The 22,076-nt window shown below is 36.3% G+C and overlaps 1 protein-coding gene across 2 annotated transcripts in view; it reads right to left on the reverse strand.

Moving 5' to 3' along the window:
• The window catches only part of RNF13 (ring finger protein 13), a 140,063-nt gene that overhangs the window by 79,202 nt on the left and 38,785 nt on the right, over window positions 1-22,076 (reverse strand). For both annotated transcript variants that reach the window (XM_060149636.1, XM_060149637.1), the window contains exon 3: window positions 15,525-15,605. In XM_060149636.1, the coding sequence (XP_060005619.1) occupies window positions 15,525-15,605 (81 nt within the window). The remainder of the gene's footprint in view (window positions 1-15,524; window positions 15,606-22,076) is intronic.

Raw genomic sequence — 22,076 nt, forward strand, 5'->3', positions numbered from 1 at the left:
AGTTGCTCCGCAGCATGTGGGATCTTCCCAGACCAGAGCTAGAACCTGTGTCCCCTGCCATTGGCAGGCAGATTCTTAACCACTGAGACACCAGGGAAGTCCCGAGACCAACTATTTTTAAAACATTATTTCTGAAAAAGCTCACAAGCATTAGAAACAAAATGTAACTCATTTTAATATTCTAAAACTGTCAAAGTTTTAATTTAAAAAAGTCCCAGACTACTATACTTGTTTAATTGCACTGAGATTAAAAGTGAACAAAAAAAAGAAAGCACATTTACACAATGTTGATATGTAGTTCTAAAATCATTCATCTTAATAATTTCCTCAAATGAGAATTTTTGAGTGATTTGTTTTAATGGATTTGATAATTAACCTTTATCAATTACCTACTGGATGCTAAGCTGAACTTCCACTTCCCAGCCATGATGGAATAACACGGGCTAGTTTTAACCTCTTGCTTTAATTAACTAGAGAACCAAAAAAAAAAAGATATGAAACATCAGCTTTCAAACACTGGACAACAAACAGCACAACAGTGATTCCTGAGAAAAGGAAACAAATGAGATGAGCCCTATAAAATCCTTAGCTCACTGCCTGGAGAGATTCCAGGCCTCAGGACAGGGCAGGGGAACACAACAGTCTGGTAGTCTCAGTAAGTTGAGGACACAATTCATAATTTGGAGAGGTCAACACAGCTGGATTTTGTGGGACACAACATTGGGGAGGAGCGAACTGCAAAGAGAGCTCCAGATATATGTAGAGGCATCCACTCAAGTCGTTGGCTGAGTAGTAATCTGCATACGTATGTGAGGGAACTACCGAAACTAAGAAAGAACCATGAGAAAGGAGTAAACAGAACAATCTCTGGAGTTCACACAGGGCTGGGAATAGTTTTACACATAGCATGAAATAGAGTCCTCAGAAGACTGCTGCCTCAGAAGTAAGCCACATTAGCCCTAAACATTTGAAGCAAATGAAAATAAAGATACAACTTACCAAAATTTGTGGGACACAGCTAAAATAATACTTAGAGCAAAATTTATAGATCTAAATACCCATATTAGAAAAGAGGAAAGGTTTCAAATTAATGACCTCAATGTTCATCTAAAGAAACTGGAAAAAATAAGAGCAAATTAAACCCAAAAATAAGAGAAGGAAGGAAATAATAAGTAGCTACTTTCCTCACACTAGTCTACTGGATATGTACTATTACAGACAAATAGGTAGACCTAAAGAAGTTGAATAACTTGCCCAGTGATAGAACCAGAATTTGAAGTCCAGTAACTCTGACCCAAAAGTCCAGCTTCTTCCCATTTTAGTACACTGCTCATCTTCACAAAGATATGAATTAAATCAAAACTAAGTTCCAAGCTTCCCTATTCTCAGCACAGCACTCTAATAATTTTGGCATTGTGCTAATATTATCACCACTTCTATGACAGAACTTATGTGCTTATTAAAAGCATTAGCACTCTGTTTATATTTTTTTCTTCTTTTTCTTATACCTTCCTATTTTCTCCTATAATCCCAGCATCTTTCATGAGATTGTATAAGTCCACAAGGTGGTTTATAGACAACTGGTGTTCCAAGTTATTCCTGTTGTTAACTATCATTACTAAACTGAAGTCCCAGAATACACAGATAGCTTTACAGTTACAACTGAGGATCACAGATCACAAAGGCATTATCATTCCCATTTTAGAGAAGAAACTTAAGCATCAAAGAAGATAACATACCCAATTAACATTCCACTGTTAATTTGAGTCAAACCTAGAGCTGACTCAAATGATGGTCCTTTTCTTCAAAACACTGTCTTTCAAATTTAATATAAACACAAACAGAAAATGATTTTGGTGAGATTAGTGGGACTACAGATTATTCCTTAAAGTTATTATTTCCATTATGATATTTGTGCTACACAAATATACTTGGAAAAGAAAAAAGCTCAAACCATTTAAAGAGGAAAATACCAGGTGTCAAGAAGGGAAATGGTAGCATCGAACCATTTCAATGTAACTAAAGTACCTGTTACTCTCGAGTACATCCTAGTGTAACATTCCCCTTCCTGGCTTTATATTTATCAACTTTTCAATTTATAAATACTGAATATAACTCATATCTACTCATATTAAAATTGTTCAGATAGGACTGAGAAAAAAAACTCTCACAAAACTGCAATGATTTTGAGTGTACATACTTCCACAGTATTTGATATGGTTGGTAATCACTCAATTTTTATAAGGTGAATCACATAAAGGCTCAAATTAGAAATCCTCTTAACTAATGGGACCTAATCAAACTTAAAAGCTTTTGCACAGCAAAGGAAACCATAAACAAAACACAAAAACAACGTACAGAATGGGAGAAAATATTTGCAAATGATGCAACTGACAAAGGATTAATCTCCAAAATACACAAACAGCTCATACAGCTCAATATCAAAAACAAACAAACAACCTAATCAAAAAATGGGCAGAAGACCTAAATAAACATTTGTCCAAAGAAGACTACAGATGGCCAAAAGGCACATGAAAAGATGTTCAACATCGCTAATTATTAGAGAAATGCAAATGAAAACTACAATGAGGTATCATCTCATACCGGTCAGAATGGCCATCATCAAAAAGTCTACAAATAATAAATGCTGGAGAGGGTGTGAAAAAGAGGGAACCCTCCTACACTGTTGGTGGGAATGTAAACTGGTACAGTCAGTATGTAAACTGAAAAACAGTATGGAGGTCCCTTAAAAAACTAAAAATACAACTACCACATGACCCAGTAGTCCCACTCCTGAGCATATACCCGGAGAAAACCATAATTCGAAAAGATGCATGCACCCCAATGTTCATTGCAGCACTATTTACAATAGCCAAGACATGGAAGCAACCTAAATGTCCATCAAAAGAGGAATGGATAAAGAAGATGTGGTACATATATAATATACAATGGAATATTACTCAGCCATGAAAAAGAACAAAATAATGCTACTTGCAGCAAATGCATGGACCTAGAGATTGTCATACTGAGTGAAGTTAAGTGAGACAGAGAAAGACAAATATCATACGATATCACTTATATGTGGAATCTAAAAAAAAGGGTACAAATGAAACTTACTTACAAAATAGAAACAGACTCATAGACATAGAAAACAAACAAGGTTACCAAAGGGGAAAGAGGGGGAGGGATAAATTAGGAGCTTGGAATTAACAGATACACATTACTTTCTACAAAATAGATAAACAACAAGGTCCTACTGTATAACACAGGGAACTATATTCAATATCTTGTAATAACCTATAATGGAAAAGAATCTAGAAAAGAATACACACATACATATGTATGTATCTATGTGTAACTGAATCACTTTGCTGTACACCAGAAACTAACACAACACTGTAAATCAACTATACTGCAATTAAGAAAAAGTAAAAATACAAAATAAATTTAAAAAATAAAAAACAAAAATGTACTGGCAGTTCTTTTCAGGGCAGTGAGGGGGAAAAAAGAAAAGGCATCCAAATTGGAAAGGAAGAAGTAAAATTATCTCTATTTGCAGATGGTATGATCTTACACATAGAAAATCCTAAGAAATCCACTTAAGAATAATTAGAACTAAAAATCAAGTTCAGCAAGGTTGCAGAATACAAGATCAATATAAAAAATCCATTGTATTTCTATATACTTACAATGAGCCATCTGAAAAGCGAACTAGGAACACAATATCATTTATAATAGTATTAAAAATAATAAAATACTTAGTAATAAATTTAATAAAAGAAATGCAAGACCTGTATACTAAAAGTTACAAACCTTGTTAAAAGATATTAAAGAAGATCTAAATAAATGGAAAGGGTTCATGTTCATAGATCAGAAGACAATATTGTTAGGATGACAATACTCCATGAATCTACAATTTCGATGCAATCTGTATCACAATCCCAGCTGGATTTTTTTTTTTTTTGCAGAAATTGACAAGGTGATCCTAAAGTTCAAATGGAAATCCAGGGTACCCAGAAAGGCCAAAATAATGTTGAAAAGGAGAACAAATTGGAGGACCCACACTTTCCAGTTTCAAACTTACTAGTATATAGCTATGTAATCAAAACAGTATGGTGCTGGCATATAGACAGACATATAGATGAACGGAGCAGAATACAGACTCCAGAAATAAACCTTCATATTTATGATCAACTGACTTGTTTTTTACCAGGGTGTCATGATAATTCAATGGAAAAAAATAGTTTTTTCAACAAGTGGTGGCGAGGCAACTGGATATACACATGCAAAAGAATTACATATATAATTATATACTATATATAATTATATACTATATATAAAAGAAGTACTATATATAAAAGAATTATATACTATATATAAAAATTAAATCAAAATGAATTAAAGATATAAATCTGAGAACTAAGACAATAAAAGTCCTGGAAGAAAACATGCATAAATTTTCATGACTTTGAATTAGGCACTGGTTTTTTAGACATGATACTACCAAAATCATAAACAGTAAGAGAAACAACAAACTGAATTTAATCAAAATTTAAAACTTTTGTACTTCAAAGGACACCATCAAAAGCCACTGAAACAAACTAAATGGATGAATTGTATGGTATGTGAACTATATCTCAATAAAATTGTTACTTAGAAAACATGAGGACGTGAGGCTGGTCACTGAATCAGACGGTTTTTAGTATGACTTATGATTGTACCTTAAATACTCCTTTTTTTTACTATTAATGTTGTTTGTTAAATTCTTACCCAAAAAAGTAATATCGGTTGAATATATATATCACCTAATACAAGGTCATCTAGAAACACATGTCTCATGAACATGAATGCTCTTGAAGTGGACAGCCCCTTTGCACAGGCTCCGGTCCACTGTAACCAGTGATAGCTACTGTTTTTGCAGATAACAAGACATTTTTATCTCATGGAGATGCGTTCCTCTTTTTTCTTTTTTGTTTCCTAGAGCACACTGGGTAAGTAGAAATATATTCCAAACGCTTAATTGATCACCTCTTGGTTTTAGAGTATTGGCCATCCTATCTAAATATAATTTATCTTGCTAAACATCTACTATATCTTTCCTTATATCATCAAAATAACATTAACTTGATTGCAAATAGAATTTCACATTTAATGTAAATTAACAAATATCTTCTCCCAAAGCTTACTACTTCAAACTAATCTGCAGACTTAAATAATTTGCTAGTGATCTTATCGTTAAAAAGAAAAAAAGGAGAGGAGGGGCAATAAATCATGGTGTCTAGCATAAAGCTAGGAAATAAGATCAACAATGCCTTTTTCACTCAGATTGATGTTGAAAGATTTAAATAAAGAGAAATCATAAGAGATCTGGTTGACAATCCTTTGGTTTTTCTATTATCAAATTTAAATCTTAAAAATTACAACATAATTGATAAAAATTTAGACTATAGCCTTGAGTTTTACTTAACATAGAAGTAGTTGTCAGGATTTTGATTTTACAATATTCAAGCTCTATGAAGAAAAGTCCATCTGGTACACGCTTCTCATTCAGCATATACAGATATTGCTTCACTCAGTGGATATTATCTTGACATTTTAGAAAACAAAATACGCCCTCTGGTGGACAATACCTTTTAGTTAATATGTTACATACGGCTCCACCAGCATACCCACGCACACCATTATCATTCTTAAGAAAAAAAAAAAAAAATCAAGAATTCTCGCTTCAGTCTGAACCAACAGACTGAAACTTAGAAGATCAAAACACTGGTATACTTGTAGGACTTGCTACATCCAACAAGATAGTATCTTTAAAAACAAGAGGAATTTTAAGTAGATTGAGCTTACACTGCAATTACATGTCCTTTAAGATGACCTTCTAAACTGCCATATAATCAATACACGCCAGTAAGGAATATTTATTAGTATTTTGTATTCTGTAGTGCTTGGCAGATCCTCTAAGAACATAAAAGCTTTAAATGTGTTAATCAGTTACAGAATTCTTAACAAAATCTTTGATAACAAAAAAGTTCGGAAACAAATACAGAAAGTAAATCTGTGAAAACTTAAGAGACAGTAAAGAAATTCTCCTTCTGTTTTGCAAACAAAAGTGAAACCTGAGTAAAAGGAATTCTTTTGTAATGCAGCCAAAAACACACTGTTTTCTAAAAAAAGAAACAAAGACCTTCAAGCATTCATTACTCACTATATCATCTGCTGTTTGCAATTTGTTATAATCATAATTCAGTCATAGTTGAGCACAATCTATTGATAGTTAACTAAAGTTGAATATAATCTGTTTATCAATCTGATTAAGGGGGTCAGGACTTAAAATTACTGATGGAAATGGTCAGATCCTAACTACAGAAATTATTTCAATATTCGGTATTCAAAGAGAATGGCAAATAGCACGAAGGGGTAGTGCAGGTAAACAGATAAAAGTAGGGAGCACAATACAAAATAGTAAGTGTTAGTACTGGTATTAGTTTTTCTGTTAATTTCAAAGGTGATGATCACTGACTTATTTATTAAATGAAATAAGAAATATATTAAATGTGGGAAAAATAAGTTATTTCATCACGGCAAACTCTCACTTACAGAAGAAGGAATATACTATCAAAATCTCCAAATTGGTCAGAAACTCATATACCAGCCATATACAAGAATACTCGGTTTCCCATTTCCTTGCTAGCCACTGAAAGGCTTTTTTTTTCACTAACCTGATGAGTGTGAAATGGCATTTAGTTATACTGTACACAAGGTCACATTTTTAAGGACGTTCACTGCAACACTATATAGCAAAAAACATCTTACATATCTACCAACAAAAGAATAAAAAAATAAATTGTGGCATATTCATAAAATGGAGTACTATTCTTTAAAATGAATTAAGACTATGTAACAACATAAATTTCAAATATAGTATTAGATGAAAAAAGCAAGTTTAAAAGCCAGACCAGGGCTTCCCTGGTGGCGCAGTGGTTGAGAGTCTGCCTGCAGATGCAGGTGACATGGGTTCGTGCCCCGGTCCGGGAAGATCCCACACGCCGCGGAGCGGCTGGGTCCGTGAGCCACGGCCACTGAGCCTGCGCGTCCGGAGCCTGTGCTCCGCAACGGGACAGGCCACAACAGTGAGAGGCCCACGTACCGCAAAAAAAAAAAAAAAAAAGCCTGACCAAACAAAGTTTAAAAGCAAGCACAATAGTGTTTATAGATGCTTATATAAGGTAACACGTTTTATAACATTAAATGGAAAATATATACATAAATATCAGGGTAATGATTATCTATGAGGGGGAAGATAAGGGAATGGAATTGGAAGGATAAAAATAATGTTCCAATGGAATTGGTAACATTTTATTTCCTCTTTAAAAACTGGTAAAATATTAACATTTAAGTATCAATAGTAGATATATTGGATGTTCTATTATTCCCTTACTCTATTCTATGTTTGCAATATTTCATAATTTTTAAAAATTAAAAGCAATCCAAATGTCCAATGACACAGGGAATTGGTTACAGTATGGTAAAATTCAAGTGTTACAATAAATTGCAGAATTTCTACTGATGATATGAATACATATATTTTTACACGAAAAGATATCCATGATATTGGATATGCCATGATATTGCCAAATTTTAAAAAGTTGCAAAATAACATATATAAATGCATAAAATAAAGTCATAAATGTACCTATGAAAACTCACATAGTTGGACTATAATCTCTTGGTTGTGGAATTATGTATGATTTTCATATTCTTCTTTATACATGTCCTATATCATCTTAATTTTTATAGTGACCATATATTACTTTTATAATCAGAAAAATATTTTTTCATGGGCAAAAAAATTTAAAAATGACCTTTTTACTGTATCAGACTGAGAAAGCCAGCAAGAAAATCTAACGAAAACTACTAAGTGAACAAACAACAAAAATGCCCAGTAATGAAACAGGGATGTATGCAGGGGAGCTGTGTTGATTTATGGTATCAGATACCTAAGCCTCTGCTGACTTCCAAGGTGATAGGAGAGTAAACAGAAAAAAGCGGGTAGGTCCAAGGATGGTGGAAGAGACTAGGGACCAAACTGTGGAACAAAGGAAAAGAAGCAAGGTTGGATTTTGGGAATTCCAGATAAGATGGGTGGGATACGTGTAGATTTTCCCATCCATTCTTTTCAGGCCCTCCACTTTATGCTCTCTCCCTGCCTCCCCACTTCTAAGTGATAAACTGTCATAATGAAATAATTCTTCATTATTTTCTACATCTCTGATTCATAATAAATGAATGAGCAATCATCACTTTTGAAATTACCAGGAAAAGGTTTATTTTATAAGTTCAAAAGTCACTGAAGAAGCATTCTTTGAATATGATCTAAGTTGGTACATTTGAAAATGTCTTTATATTTTAGAATTCTCATTTTATGTATAGCCAGGTGGTTTACTCCTTATTTTGATGGTGCTATTTCCTTATTTTTCCTTTGAAAAGGAGACTCTGACCTCTGTTTTAGTCTACAAATAGAAGGTGACACTGCAATAGTTAATAGTTCCTAGGAGTGAGGAAGCCAAGCACATTCACCCTTAACTAAGACTTCTTTCTATCACAAAACTGTCAAGTGTTCTGGGAGGGAAAATACAGTAGTTGGTACTGAACACCTTCCCTACAAAGAACGCAAAGGGAGTCTCACAAATAAGGCACCCAAACAACCACTTTTCCTTGCAATATTTGCATTTTCCTTCATAGCAAAAAAAAAATCTCTCTTCTAACCTCAAGCCTTTGCATTAAACAAAATCATTTCTTATAAAATAATCCTAAAACTAACCAGTAAATTAACTTTCAAAGAATAATACAGTTTGTGAAAAATTAATTGGTGATGATATAGGGTATTAATTTAAGAATAATGATGAGGAAAAATAAATCATTTATCATATAAGGAACCTTTTATTTGTACCTTTGTTCTATATATTAGGAATGATAGTCAAGGACAAATCTGCATGTCTTGACCTTTATCCTCTATGCCTTCTCATCCACATGAAGAACTTAGGCTGAGTACCAAATTACAAAAACACTGTATACAATGATCATGGTAAATCTAGCCCAAAAGGTATTTTGCTGAAAACAAGATTTACCATTGATAGGAATACTCAGGAAATCTGATACTAGTCTTACTTACCAGAGATAAACCTTGGTTTGAATTTTTAATAATCATTATTATTCCTTCTACCTATCAAGGCACTTCTTAAAAGTACAGAAACAAGAAACCTAGAAAAGCTTTATCTTCCTGAGACTGGCCTTCAATGTATAACTGAATTACTCCATGATATTTAGAATACACACAGAGTCTAGCAAGAAACCTTGCTAGCATTACAAATCTACATGGTAAAATCTTGACTATGCAATAATGATGCTTTAGTAGTTGGTTATTCATTTCAAAAAGGTAAAAATAGAGGCCTATTTTACACTATACAGTAAAATAATTCTGGGTACATTAAAGACCTCCTAAGCAAGGAGTCGGGGGCATGGGAAAAATTTACAAATTTTGGACTAAACAGAGGAAAATATTTCAAGACCTCAGGGTAGGAAAGGATTACTTAAGATACAGAAAATGCAAAACATCAAAAAGATGTCTACATTAAAATTTAAACTTCGGCATAATTTTAAAAGGCAATTTAAAGTTAAAAGGCACAGCGCTTCCCTGGTGGCACAGTGGTTAAGAATGCACCTAGCTAATGCAGGGGAGACGGGTTCGATCCCTGGTCCGGAAAGATCCCACAAGCCGCGGAGTAACGAAGCCTGTGCGCCACAACTACTGAGCCTGTGCTCTAGTGCCCGTGAGCCACAACTACTGAAGCCCACGTGCTGCAACTACTGAAGCCCAAGCGCCTAGAGCCCGTGTTCTGCAACAAGAGAAGCCACCGCAATGAAAAGCCTGCACACCATAATGAAGAGTAGCCCTGCTCGCCACAACTAAAGCCTGTGCACAGCAACAAAGACCCAATGCAGCCAAAAATGAATAAATAAATAAAATTTTAAAAAATACATTAACCAATTTTAAAAAATATGAGCTGTCATTAAAAAAAAAAGTTAAAAGGCCCAAAGAAGAAAATATTTATAAGGCAATATAAATAAAGGATTAGTGTCTGGTTTCCTACAAATCAGTACTTTAAAAATTAACAAACCAATACAAAAATGAGTTTAAAAAAAAAAGACAATTCAAACTAAAAGAAACCTGATTGACCAATAATACTATAAAAAAAAAGCTTGATCTCACTAATAATTCAGGAAATCCCAAGTAAAAGCAGTAAGATACCACTTCATATCCATCAAGTTGGCAAACAATTCTGACAATACCAAGTCTTGGCAAGGATGTGGCAAAAGAGTAACACTTACATGTAGGTTTTTCCTTTAGTGAGGGAGGAGAGGGAATGGGGTTACATCACCAAACCTAGAGGTTAAAGACCTTCTGAAGTGTCTCTTCAGTCCTTCTGAAGTGGACTCTCAGTAATGAACTCCTTGTGAGTATCTAACTCTGGACAATGGCCACACCATACGACCGTATGATATTTCATTGCCAGGTCTCTTATAAGGTATTTAGATTTAAAGGAACATACTGATGCCATACATCTTCCCTTTTGACCTGAGCCATTTTTACAGGAAAAAAAAAAAGGTTTTCTGGAAAAGGTACCTGCCAAAACAGCCAATTAAAATGTATAACTGAAAACAAAGAGCTTCCCTCAGGTAAAAATATCAAATCTTTCTTTTAAAACTTCTACAACACTAACATGCCGTATTTTAATCCTTGCAAGATTCACATTTTTACATTAAATCTCAAATAGCTAAAATTTTCTTTGCTTACTATTAGCTTAATACTGGGGCATATGTAAATGGAATGTAAACACAGAATTTCAACTGATATGCGTTATATATGTCTGATCTCTTATAAATGGTGGAATCCAGTGATACTCTAAAACCTACAGAATACAGAACATAAGCCTACAAAAACCATCCCAACTAAACACTCTGGCCAAAGTTTAAAAGTTAAAATACTTCTCAGCTATGTCTCTTAATAACCATACAATATTTTTAAATTAACTTGGTTATATTTTTAACACAGACATTTAATTAGTTTTATAGACATTACACTATAGTAAGCCATCCCCACTTTATCATCAAGTCCTCCTTTTAACGATAAGAAGTAGGCTAGTATTTGTGAATTCTGATTCTGGGCAAGGGCAAGCCAGTCACATAAATATAAAAGCTACCCATAATGATCCAACAATTTGTTAGAATACTCTCTTTACTATCACTGTATTTTACCTCCTGGGCTCGCCCTATATTGTCACAGTACAAAAGCAGGCAGATATTTAACACTATTTTTTCTCAGGCAGTGAATAAATACAGTTGTCAAAATTCCTTTTAAATGTAAACTAAATTTACAATAACACAGAGGAGCAACAATAAGAATATGGTTATCAGGAGTTTATGGAACTCTTTAAAACAAGCTTACTAAGCAGAAAGGTTCTTCAGTGAAAAGGGATTGTCTGACTCCTTATGCTGAATGGAAGAAAGGATGCCAGTTCAAAATCACTGGTAATCAGAGAAATGCAAATTAAAAGAAGATAATCCTTTTTGCCCATCAGATTGGCAAAAGTTAAAAAGACTGATAATATCCAGTGTTGGCAAGGGTGTAGGGAAATGGGTATTCTCATACCCATTAGTACAGCTTTCTAGAAAAGTAATTTAGTGTATCTAAGAAAATTTTAGATATACATACCCATGGAATCATCAATTACACTTCCAAACCTCTATCCTAGAGAAATAACTGGACTTTGGATAAGAAACGAAAATATCTGTTAATAGAAAATGACTAATAAACTATGGTCATGCATATTACAGAATACCATACAGTGCTCAACAGGAACCTTCTTTTTTTTTTTTTTTTTCCCGGTGGTACGCAGGCCTCTCACTGCTGTGGCCTCTCCCGTTGCGGAGCACAGGCTCCGGACACGCAGGCTCAGCAGCCATGGCTCACAGGCCCAGCCGCTCTGCGGCACGTGGGATCTTCCCGGACCGGGGCACAAACCCGTGTCCCCTGCATCAGCAGGTGGACTCTCAACCATTGCGCCACCAGGGAAGCCCAAGGAACATTCTTTCCACGGCTGTGGAAAACTCCCTAAGACACAATGCTAATGTGGGGAGTGCGGGGTGTCAGATGCAAAGTAATGCCGTAGTGGATACCTTCCATTCACAGTACCCACATCTTTCCCCATGCTAGGAACCCCACCTTCCCAAAGCAGACTAAAACAACAAAAATAACAGCAACTACTACTATGTAGTGCCCACCCTCCCTCATAGCCTGGTATTTCACTAAAGTATATGGCTAACTATGGAGAACAGTATGGAGGTTCCTTAGAAAAGTAAAAGTGGAACTACCATAAGACCCAGCAATCCCACTACTGGGCATATACCCTGAGAAAACCATAATTCAAAAACAGACATGTACCACAATGTTCACTGCAGCACTATTTACAGTAGCCAGGACAACCTAAGAGTCCATCGACAGATGAATGGATAAAGAAGATGAGGCACATATATATACAATGGAGTATTACTCAGCCATAAAAAGGAATGAAATTGAGTTACTTGTAATGAGGTAGATGGACCTAGAGTCTATCATACAGAGTGAAGTAAGTCAGAAAGGGAAAACAAATACCGGATGCTAACGCACATATATGGAATCAAAAAAACAAAAACAGTACTGATGAACCTAGTGGCAGGGCAGAAATAAAGATGCAGACATAGGGCTTCCCTGGTGGCTCAGTGGTTGAGAGTCCACCTGCTGATGCAGGGGACGCGGATTCGTGCCCTGGTCCTGGAGGATCCCACATGCCGCAGAGCGGCTGGGCCCGTGAGCCGTGGCCACTGGGCCTGCGCGTCCGGAGCCTGTGCTCCGCAATGGGAGAGGCCACAACAGTGAGAGGCCTGCGTACTGCAAAAAAAAGAAGATGCAGACGTAGAGAATGGACTTGAGGACACAGCAGGGTAAGGGGAAGCTGGGACAAAGTGAGAGAGTAGTACTGACATATATACACTAGCAAGTGTAAAATGGATGGCTAGTGGGAAGTGGCTGCATTGCACAGGGAGATCAGCTCTGTGCTTTGTGACCTCCTAGAGGGGTGGGATAGGGAGGGTGGGAGGGAGGCTGAAGAAGGAGGGGATATGGGGATATATGTATACATATAGCTGATTCACTCTGTTGTAGAGCAGAAACTAACACAACATTGTAAAGAAATTATACTCCAATAAAGATATTTTTTAAAAATGGGTGAAGAAAGGAAAGAAAGGAAGGAAGGAAGGAAGGAAGGAAGGAACGAACGAACGAACGAACGAAGGGAGAAAGGAAGAAAGGAAGAAAGAAAGAAAGAATATGGCTAGTAACTATGTGGTCTAGAGTCTGTCAATTAGAAAAATCCAGGTGTTAGATCTGAGGAAAACAGTTTGGCAAAGGGTATCTCTTTGATTAACTTGGGTAGCAATAGAGGCAGATTGTTTTAAGACCACAGAGGCTTCCTGATCAGAGACAAGGTGATGTGTTTTTCTCTGGGAGTCACTGGCTGCCATCAATCTTTCATCAAGCCAGTTCTACAAGGTGCTTCTGGGTTTTATTCCTGAAATAGTTTGGAAAATGCTTCTCCAGGCTATGATACTCTGAACATCTTTAGCCCTTCATAAATCCCTTACTAGATAAATTAGCTAGAATGGGTTTCCTTATAAAAATTAAGAAATCTTTCTTATTCACAAATGATAACCATTTATGAACTTCACAAGTTCATAAATTTATGAACTAAAAAGCACTACATATTTAGAAAAGGATCTAAGAGCACATTTAACACCATGATGCTGAACTCTGAAGAGGAAGTGGTATTAATATGTATAGATGAGGAAGGGGTACAGGAAGGTTTTTTCCTTTTTCCTCTGTATACTTCTTTTCTGTTTAAATATTTTTACAGGGGACTTTCCTGGTGGTCCAGTGGTAGAGAATCCGCCTTCCAATGAAGAGGATGTGGGTTTGATCCCTGATCAGGGAACTAAGATCCCACATGACGCAGGGCAACTGAGCCCACGTGCCACAATTAGAGAGAAGCCCGTGCACTGCAACGAAAGATCCCGCATGTTGCAGCAACTAAGACCCGACACAGCCAAAAATAAATAAATAAGTGGTTTTTTTTAATTTACAATGACAAATAGTTATACAACGTTGGGAATTTTTTTAATAATTTAAAATCTTTAAAAAATTAACAACTGATATGTCCCTCTCGGAGACGCCTGCTATCCTAAATGAGAATAACAGTTTTATGGTACTTAAATAAGGAATTTTAAGAAAGTTAGAACAGGAATCCATCTTGGCTGAGAGATACATGTGTCACCGGGAAGGACCCTGAGTCAGACCAAATATGGGCCAAGCAAGATGACTGGCCAGAGACAACCCTGAAACTAACCCCATTACCATAAAACCTGAGACCTCGAGCCAAGTGGTTGAGCAGTTCTCCTGGGTTCCCTTATCCTGCTGCTCTCTACCCGGGCGCCCCTTCCCAATAAAGTCTTTTGCTTTGTCAGTTAAAAAATAAAGAAAGAAAGAACAAACTGAAAACTTTCTGTGGTACATATATACACAATTTCATGTATTCTAACTTACATAACATAAAAATCTTATATTATCTTAGAATAGGGAAGGAACTTCTAAGCATGACTCCAGAGGTAGAAGGGAAAGATAACAATATTTAACTACATAAACAAAACTTCTGACACTTTAAAATTAAAAGATGGAGGACAAACTGAGAAAAATGATCTGAGGCATATATGGCAAACAATAGATTGGCATTTTTAATATATAAAGTATTCTTACAAATCAATAAGAATGGACATCTTAATTTAAAAATGGGCAAACTGTATTAGCAAAAACTGGACAAGTTAAATATCCTGTAAAAAAAGTTAAACAAACCAATGTTCAAAAATATACAGTATTTCATGATACGGCAAAACCATGCAGCCACAGCAAATAAAAATGCAGATCCTTGTCTATTAGCATGAAAAGATGTTCTAGATTTACAATAAAGTAAAAAGGCAGGTAACGAAGTGGCATATTTCTATTAGTATTAAATATAGATTCATTATATATGTACATAAATATATATGCACATAAATATACAAGCACATATATTTGTACCTATATATGCACATGTGTATCTACAAACACATGGCACATATTCTAGCAAACAGGTCTGAAATATCATATACCAAATGTTAACAGCAGCTATATAATATAATATATAACAGCAGAATAATACAATCATAGGTGATTTTCACTTTCTTCTTCATACCTTTTGAATAGTCTTTACGAATGAACATGTATAAGTTTTATGATAAGTAATAGAAATATTTTCATTCTTTAAACAAATAAAGAGAAATAAAGATCACTTTATTAAATATCCTGTACCTTTAAATATATATTACTATTTTCTTACCTTTAAACCTTCAGCTGGAAGTCTATAACCAAATCTTGCTGGAAGGTCATCAAATGTCTGAGACACGTTTTCAAAATTATACTAAATATAAAATTAAAAACAATCAAGTTACAACCAATGTACACATAACATTAAAAACAAAAAGTCTGTCAAACTATTTAAGTTGTAATTTCCACGATTTTGATTTACTATCACAGCTTATCATAATAAAATCAACTTTGTAAATGCACATCCACTAAAATAGAAAGGAATGTATACAATTTACTACATAAACAACTGCTTAAATTGGATTCTGATTCCATGTAAGTATTATTAAACAGAAGCAATAATTCTATAACATTAAACCACCTACTGTTTATCTGAGTTTTTCCCCATAGACAATTCCCTAACAAGAAAGTTTCTAGACAGATTATTTTCCAGCAGGAGTTCCATTTTATTTTCTCTATAAGGGTCTGATTTAATAGAAGAGATTTACAGGATTTCTGACAATAGCTTTGAAAGATGCCTTTCCCCCAGAGAAAGGAGTATCAAATCATACTTTTAAGATACTGCCATTTTTTAAGTAATCTGAACACTTTTATCCAGGGCTGAACAATGAAAGGACTAAACTCAATGAAATACATACATAGAGCTGAAGGTATCCAAACTCTTTAACAACTTTCCCCTTCCTTATAGATACAGATTCCTTTGCTACAATATTTATCAGTCCTCTACCTCTGCTGTGCTTTTAGAAGATAATATAATAATTGTGAAGTGAGCTTGCTGTATTATTTAAGATGCTATATTCAATGTGCTTTAAAGAAAACAAGAGAAACAAGGAAGATAGATGAACTAAGCAAACATAGTAAACAAGTAACTTTTGAAACACAGGTGAAATTTATATGATATATCAGAAGTTAAGATACTTGTCAGTGAACTATAGGCCAAAGACGGAAAAACTAGAACTCATTTGTTTTGAATATAGATTAAAAGGATGGAACAAAGCAAGAATGTTATGTATAGACAGCAAAAGATAGAAGGATGAAGCAAACCTTAAATATTCACAAAGCATGGATTAGGTCACACATCCAGATAGATAGCTATGTGGTCCTTAAATCAAACACCCACTGCTGATCCTTATTCTAGCCTCATGTGCCATCTGCCTGAGACACCCGGATAAACAGCCCTGTAGGTTAACAGCCAACTACAGCTGTGTTCAGATGTAAGTACCTCAAGCCTCTCCAACAGAGCAAGCAAACACTGGATCCAGACACCTTCCATCTGTCAAGTAAGTCCCCTTGCTCATCCTCAACTCAGGTCCTGGTAACCACACTGTCACCAGGGAAAACTGATGCAGCATAGAGACTAGACAAACTAAAAACAGAAAATACAGGATTCAGGTAGTGCGGCTCTTGCCTCCCACTTGCAGCCTAACCTGAGTGTATTAACATACCCATCTTTTACCTATGCTTCTCACTGTATGTTTGTAATTAATTCAATAAATCGTATGGTTCAAGCATCTGAATTTGATTGTTGAAACTAGCCATTCTTTTACCTCTGGGATAATCAGCCTGGCAGTATACCTGGAGGCCAGCAATGCTTCAGAGTAATTTCCTACTTTAAAAATAATTCATATTTGCAGAGTGCTCTATGGTTTACAAAATGCTTTAGAGTCAAAAAGTGCTTTCATATTCATTACCACAATGTATCATTTAATCTCTTAATTAAAACATCTTTCTTAATTGATTCAATTAAATTATGATCAGCTTTGAACTTGACAAAGTCATTTAACTCCTCCAAGGCCAAAGACAACACTGTAAAATAAGTAAATAGATCTAGATCAACATAGACAAACCAAAAAAAACAAAATACAGATGTGTACAGGCAGTACTTTTTTAAAAATGTACTTTTAAAATTTGGAAATGGATAGGACCTGCGGGTGGAAGGGGAGAGGCAGCACATACGAATGGGGGCCTCTGGAGTGTGGAGTTCCGGAGTTTGGAAGTTGATAAATAATTCATATGGTCTTTGCGGAAACTTCTCCAGGTGACAAACCCAGATTGCACGCAAGCAGTCAGTTTGGTTGTGGAAAGCTGTGTGGCTGACAGGGTATTGGTGCTCTGGCCGGGTGTCAGGCCTCAGCCTCTGATGTGGGAGAACCAAGTTCAGGACTTTGGACCACCAGAGACCTCCCAGCCCCATGTAACATCAATCGGTGAGAGCTCTCCCAGAGATCTCTGTCTCAAAGCTAAGACCCAGCTCTACTCAACAGCCAGCAAGCTCCAGTGCTGGACACCCCATGCTGAACAACTAGCAGGACAGGAACACAACCCCACCCATTAGCAGAGAGGCTGCCTAAAATCATGATAAGTTCACAGACACCCCAAAATACACCACCAGATGCGGTCCTACCCACCAGAACACAGGCACCAGTCCCCTCCACCAGGAAGCCTACACAACCCACTGAACCAGCCTTACCCAATGGGGGCAGACACCGAAAACAACGAGAACTGGGAACCTGCAGCCTGTGAAAAGGAAAAGGAGACCCCAAACATAGTAAGTTAAGCAAAATGAGAAGACAGAAAAATACACAGCACATGAAGGAGCAAGGTAAAAACACACCAGACCAAACAAATGAAGAGGAAGTAAGCAGTCTACCTGAAAAAGAATTCAGAGTAATGATAGTAAAGATGATCCAAAATCTTGGAAAAAGAATGGAGAAAATACAAGGAATGTTTAACAAGGACCTAGAAGAACTAAAGAGCAAACAAATGATGAACACCACAATAAATGACATTTAACATTCTCTAGAAGGAATCAATAGCAGAATAACTGAAGCAGAAGAATGGATAAGTGACCTGGAAGATAAAATAGTGGAAATAATTACTGCAGGGCTTCCCTGGTGGCGCAGTGGTTGAGAATCTGCCTGCCAATGCAGGGGACACGGGTTCGAGCCATGGTCTGGGAGGATCCCACATGCCGTGGAGCAATTAGGCCCATGAGCCACAACTACTAAGCCTGCGCGTCTGGAGCCTGTGCTCCGCAACAAGAGAGGCCGAGATAGTGAGAGGCCTGCGAACCATGATGAAGAGTGGCCCCCACTTGCCACAACTAGTGAAAGCCCTCGCACAGAAACGAAGACCCAACACAGCAAAAATAAATTGATTAATGAACTCCTACCCCCAACATCTTAAAAAAAGAAAGTCACTGGAATCAGGACAAAAATATAATAATAATTACCTCCGAGCAGAATAAAGAAAAAAGAATGAAAAGAATTAAGGACAATCTCAGAGACCTCTGGGACAACATTAAATATACCAACATTCAAATTATAGGGGTCCCAGAAGAAGAAGAGGAGAAGAAAGGGATTGAGAAAATATTTAAAGAGATTATAGTTGAAAACTTCCCTAATATGGGAAAGGAAATAATCAAGTCCAGGAGTGCAGAGAGGCCCATACAGGATAAATCCAAGAAGAAACACACCAAGACACATATTGATCAAAATATCAAAAATTAAATACAAAGAAAAAATATTAAAAGCAGCAAGGGAAAAGCAACAAATAACACACAAGGGAATTCCCATATGGTTAACAGCTGATCTTTCAGCAGAAACTCTGCAAGCCAGAAGGGACTGGCAGGACATATTTAAAGTGATGAAAAGGAAAAACCTACAACCAAGATTACTCTACCCAGCAAGGATCTCATCCAGATTTGACAGAGAAATTAAAACCTTTACAGAGAAGCAAAAGCTAAGAGAATTGAGTAGCACAAAACCAGCTTTACAACAAATGCTAAAGGAACTTCTCTAGGCAGGAAACCAAGAGAAGGAAAAGATCTACAATAACAAACCCAAAACAATTAAGAAAATGGTAATAGGGACATACATATCAATAATGACCTTAAATGTAAATGGATTAAATGCTCCAACCAAAACACACAAACTGGCTGAATGGATACAAAAACAAGACCCGTATATATGCTGTCTACAAGAGACCCACTTCAGACCTAGGGATACACAGAGACTGAAAGTGAGGGGATGGAAAAAGATATTCCACGCAAATAGAAATCAAAAGAAAGCTGGAGTAGCAATTCTCATATCAGACAAAATAGACTTTAAAATAAAGACTATTACAAGAGACAAAGAAGGACACTACCTAATGATCAAGGGATCAATCCAAGAAGAAGATATAACAATTGGAAATATTTATGCACCCAACATAGGAGCACCTCAATACATAAGGCAAATGCTAACAGCCATAGAAGGGGAAAACAACAGTAACACAATAATAGTAGGGGACTTTAACACCCCACTTTCACCAATGGACAGATCATCAAAAATGTAAATCAATAAGCAAACACAGGCTTTAAATGACACATTAAACAAGATGGACTTAATTGATATTTACAGAACATACCATCCGAAAACAACAGAATACACTTTCTTCTCAAGTGCTCATGGAACATTCTCCAGGATAGATCATATATTGGGTCATATATCAAGCCTTGATAAATTTAAGAAAATTGAAATCGTATTAAGTATCTCTTCCAACCACAATGCTATAAGACTAGACATCAATTACAGGAAAAAAAATTGTAAAAAATACAAACACATGGAAGCTAAACAATATACTACTAAATAACCAAGAGATCACTGAAGAAAGCAAAGAGGAGGGCTTCCCTGGTGGCGCAGTGGTTGAGAGTCCACCTGCCAATGTAGGGGACACGGGTTCGTGCCCCAGTCCGGGAAGATCCCACATGCCACGAGCGGCTGGGTCCGTGAGCCATGTCCTCTGAGCCTGTGCGTCTGGAGCCTGTGTTCCGCAACGGGAGAGGGTACAACAGTGAGAGGCCCGCGTACCACAAAAAAAAATAATAAAGAAAGCAAAGAGAAAATTAAAAAAAAACTAGAAACAAATGACAATGAAAACAGGATGACCCAAAACCTATGGGATGCAGCAAAAGCAGTTCTAAGAGGGACGTCTATAGCAATACAATCCTACCTCAAGAAACAAGAAAAGTCTCAAAACACCAACCTAAACTTACACCTAAAGCAATTAGAGAAAGAAGAACCAAAAAACCCCAAAGTTAGCAGAGGAAAGAAATCATAGAGATCAGATCAGAAATAAATGAAAAAGAAATGAAGGAAATGATACCAAAGATCAATAAAACCAAAAGCTGGTTCTTTGAGAAGATAAACAAAATTGGTAAACCATTAGCCAGATTCATCAGGAAAAAAAGGGAGAAGACTCAAATCAATAGACTTAGAAATGAAAAAGAAGTAACAACCGACACTGCAGAAATACAAAGGATCATGAGAGATTACTACAAGCAACTATATGCCAATCAAATGGACAACCTGGAAGAAATGGACAAATTCTTAGAAAAACAAAACCTTCTGAGACTGAACCAGGAAGAAATAGAAAATATAAACAGACCAATCACAAGCACTGAAATAGAAACTGTCATTAAAAATCTTCCAACACACAAAAGCCCAGGACCAGATGGCTTCACAAGAAAATTCTATCAAACATTTAAAGAAGAGCTAACCCCTATCCTTCTCAAGCTCTTCCAAAATATAGCAGAGGGAGGAACACTCGCAAACTCATTTTATGAGGCCATCATCACCCAGATACCAAAACCAGACAAAGGTGTCACAAAAAGGGACTTCCCTGGTGGCACAGTGGTTAAGAATCTGCCTGCCAATGCAGGGGACACGGGTTCAAGCCTTGGTCCGAGGATGCCACATGCCGCGGGGGAACTAAGCCCGTGCACCACAACTACTGAAGCCCGTGCACCCAGAGCCCATGCTTCGCAACAAGAGAAGCCACCGCAGTGAGAAGCCTGTGCACCACGACAAAGAGTAACCCTGCTCACCGCAACTAAAGGTAGCCCACGAACAGTAATAAAGACCCACTGCAGCCAAAAATAAAATATAAATGAAGTAATTTTTTAAAAAAAGACGTCACAAAAAAAGAAAACTACAGGCCAGTATCACTGATGAACACAGATGCAAAAATCCTTAACAAAATACTAGCAAACAGAATCCAACAGCACATTAAGAGGATCATACACCATTATCAAGTGGGGTTTATCCCAGGAATGCAAGGATTCTTCAATATACGCAAATCAATCAATGTGATACACGATATTAACAACTTGAAGGATAAAAACCACATGATCATTTCAATAGATGCAGAAAAAGCTTTTGACAAAATTCAACGCCCATTTATAATAAAAACCCTCCAGAAAGTAGGCATAGAAGGAACGTACCTCAACATAACAAAGGCCATAAATGACAAACCCACAGCCAACATCCTTCTCAGTGGTGAAAAACTAAAACCGTTTTCACTAAGATCAGGAGCAAGACAAGGTTGCACACTCTCACTACTATTATTCAACATAGTTCTGGAAGTTTTAGCAACAGCAATCAGCGAAGAAAAAGAAATCAAAGGAATCCAGATCGGAAAAGAGGAGTAAAACTGTCACTGTTTGCAAATGACATGATACTATACACAGAGAATCCTAAAGATGCTACCAGAAAACTACTAGAGTTACTCAATGAATTTGGTAAAG

Source organism: Lagenorhynchus albirostris, chromosome 5, assembly GCF_949774975.1.
Source record: "Lagenorhynchus albirostris chromosome 5, mLagAlb1.1, whole genome shotgun sequence".
Lineage (NCBI taxonomy): Eukaryota > Metazoa > Chordata > Mammalia > Artiodactyla > Delphinidae > Lagenorhynchus > Lagenorhynchus albirostris.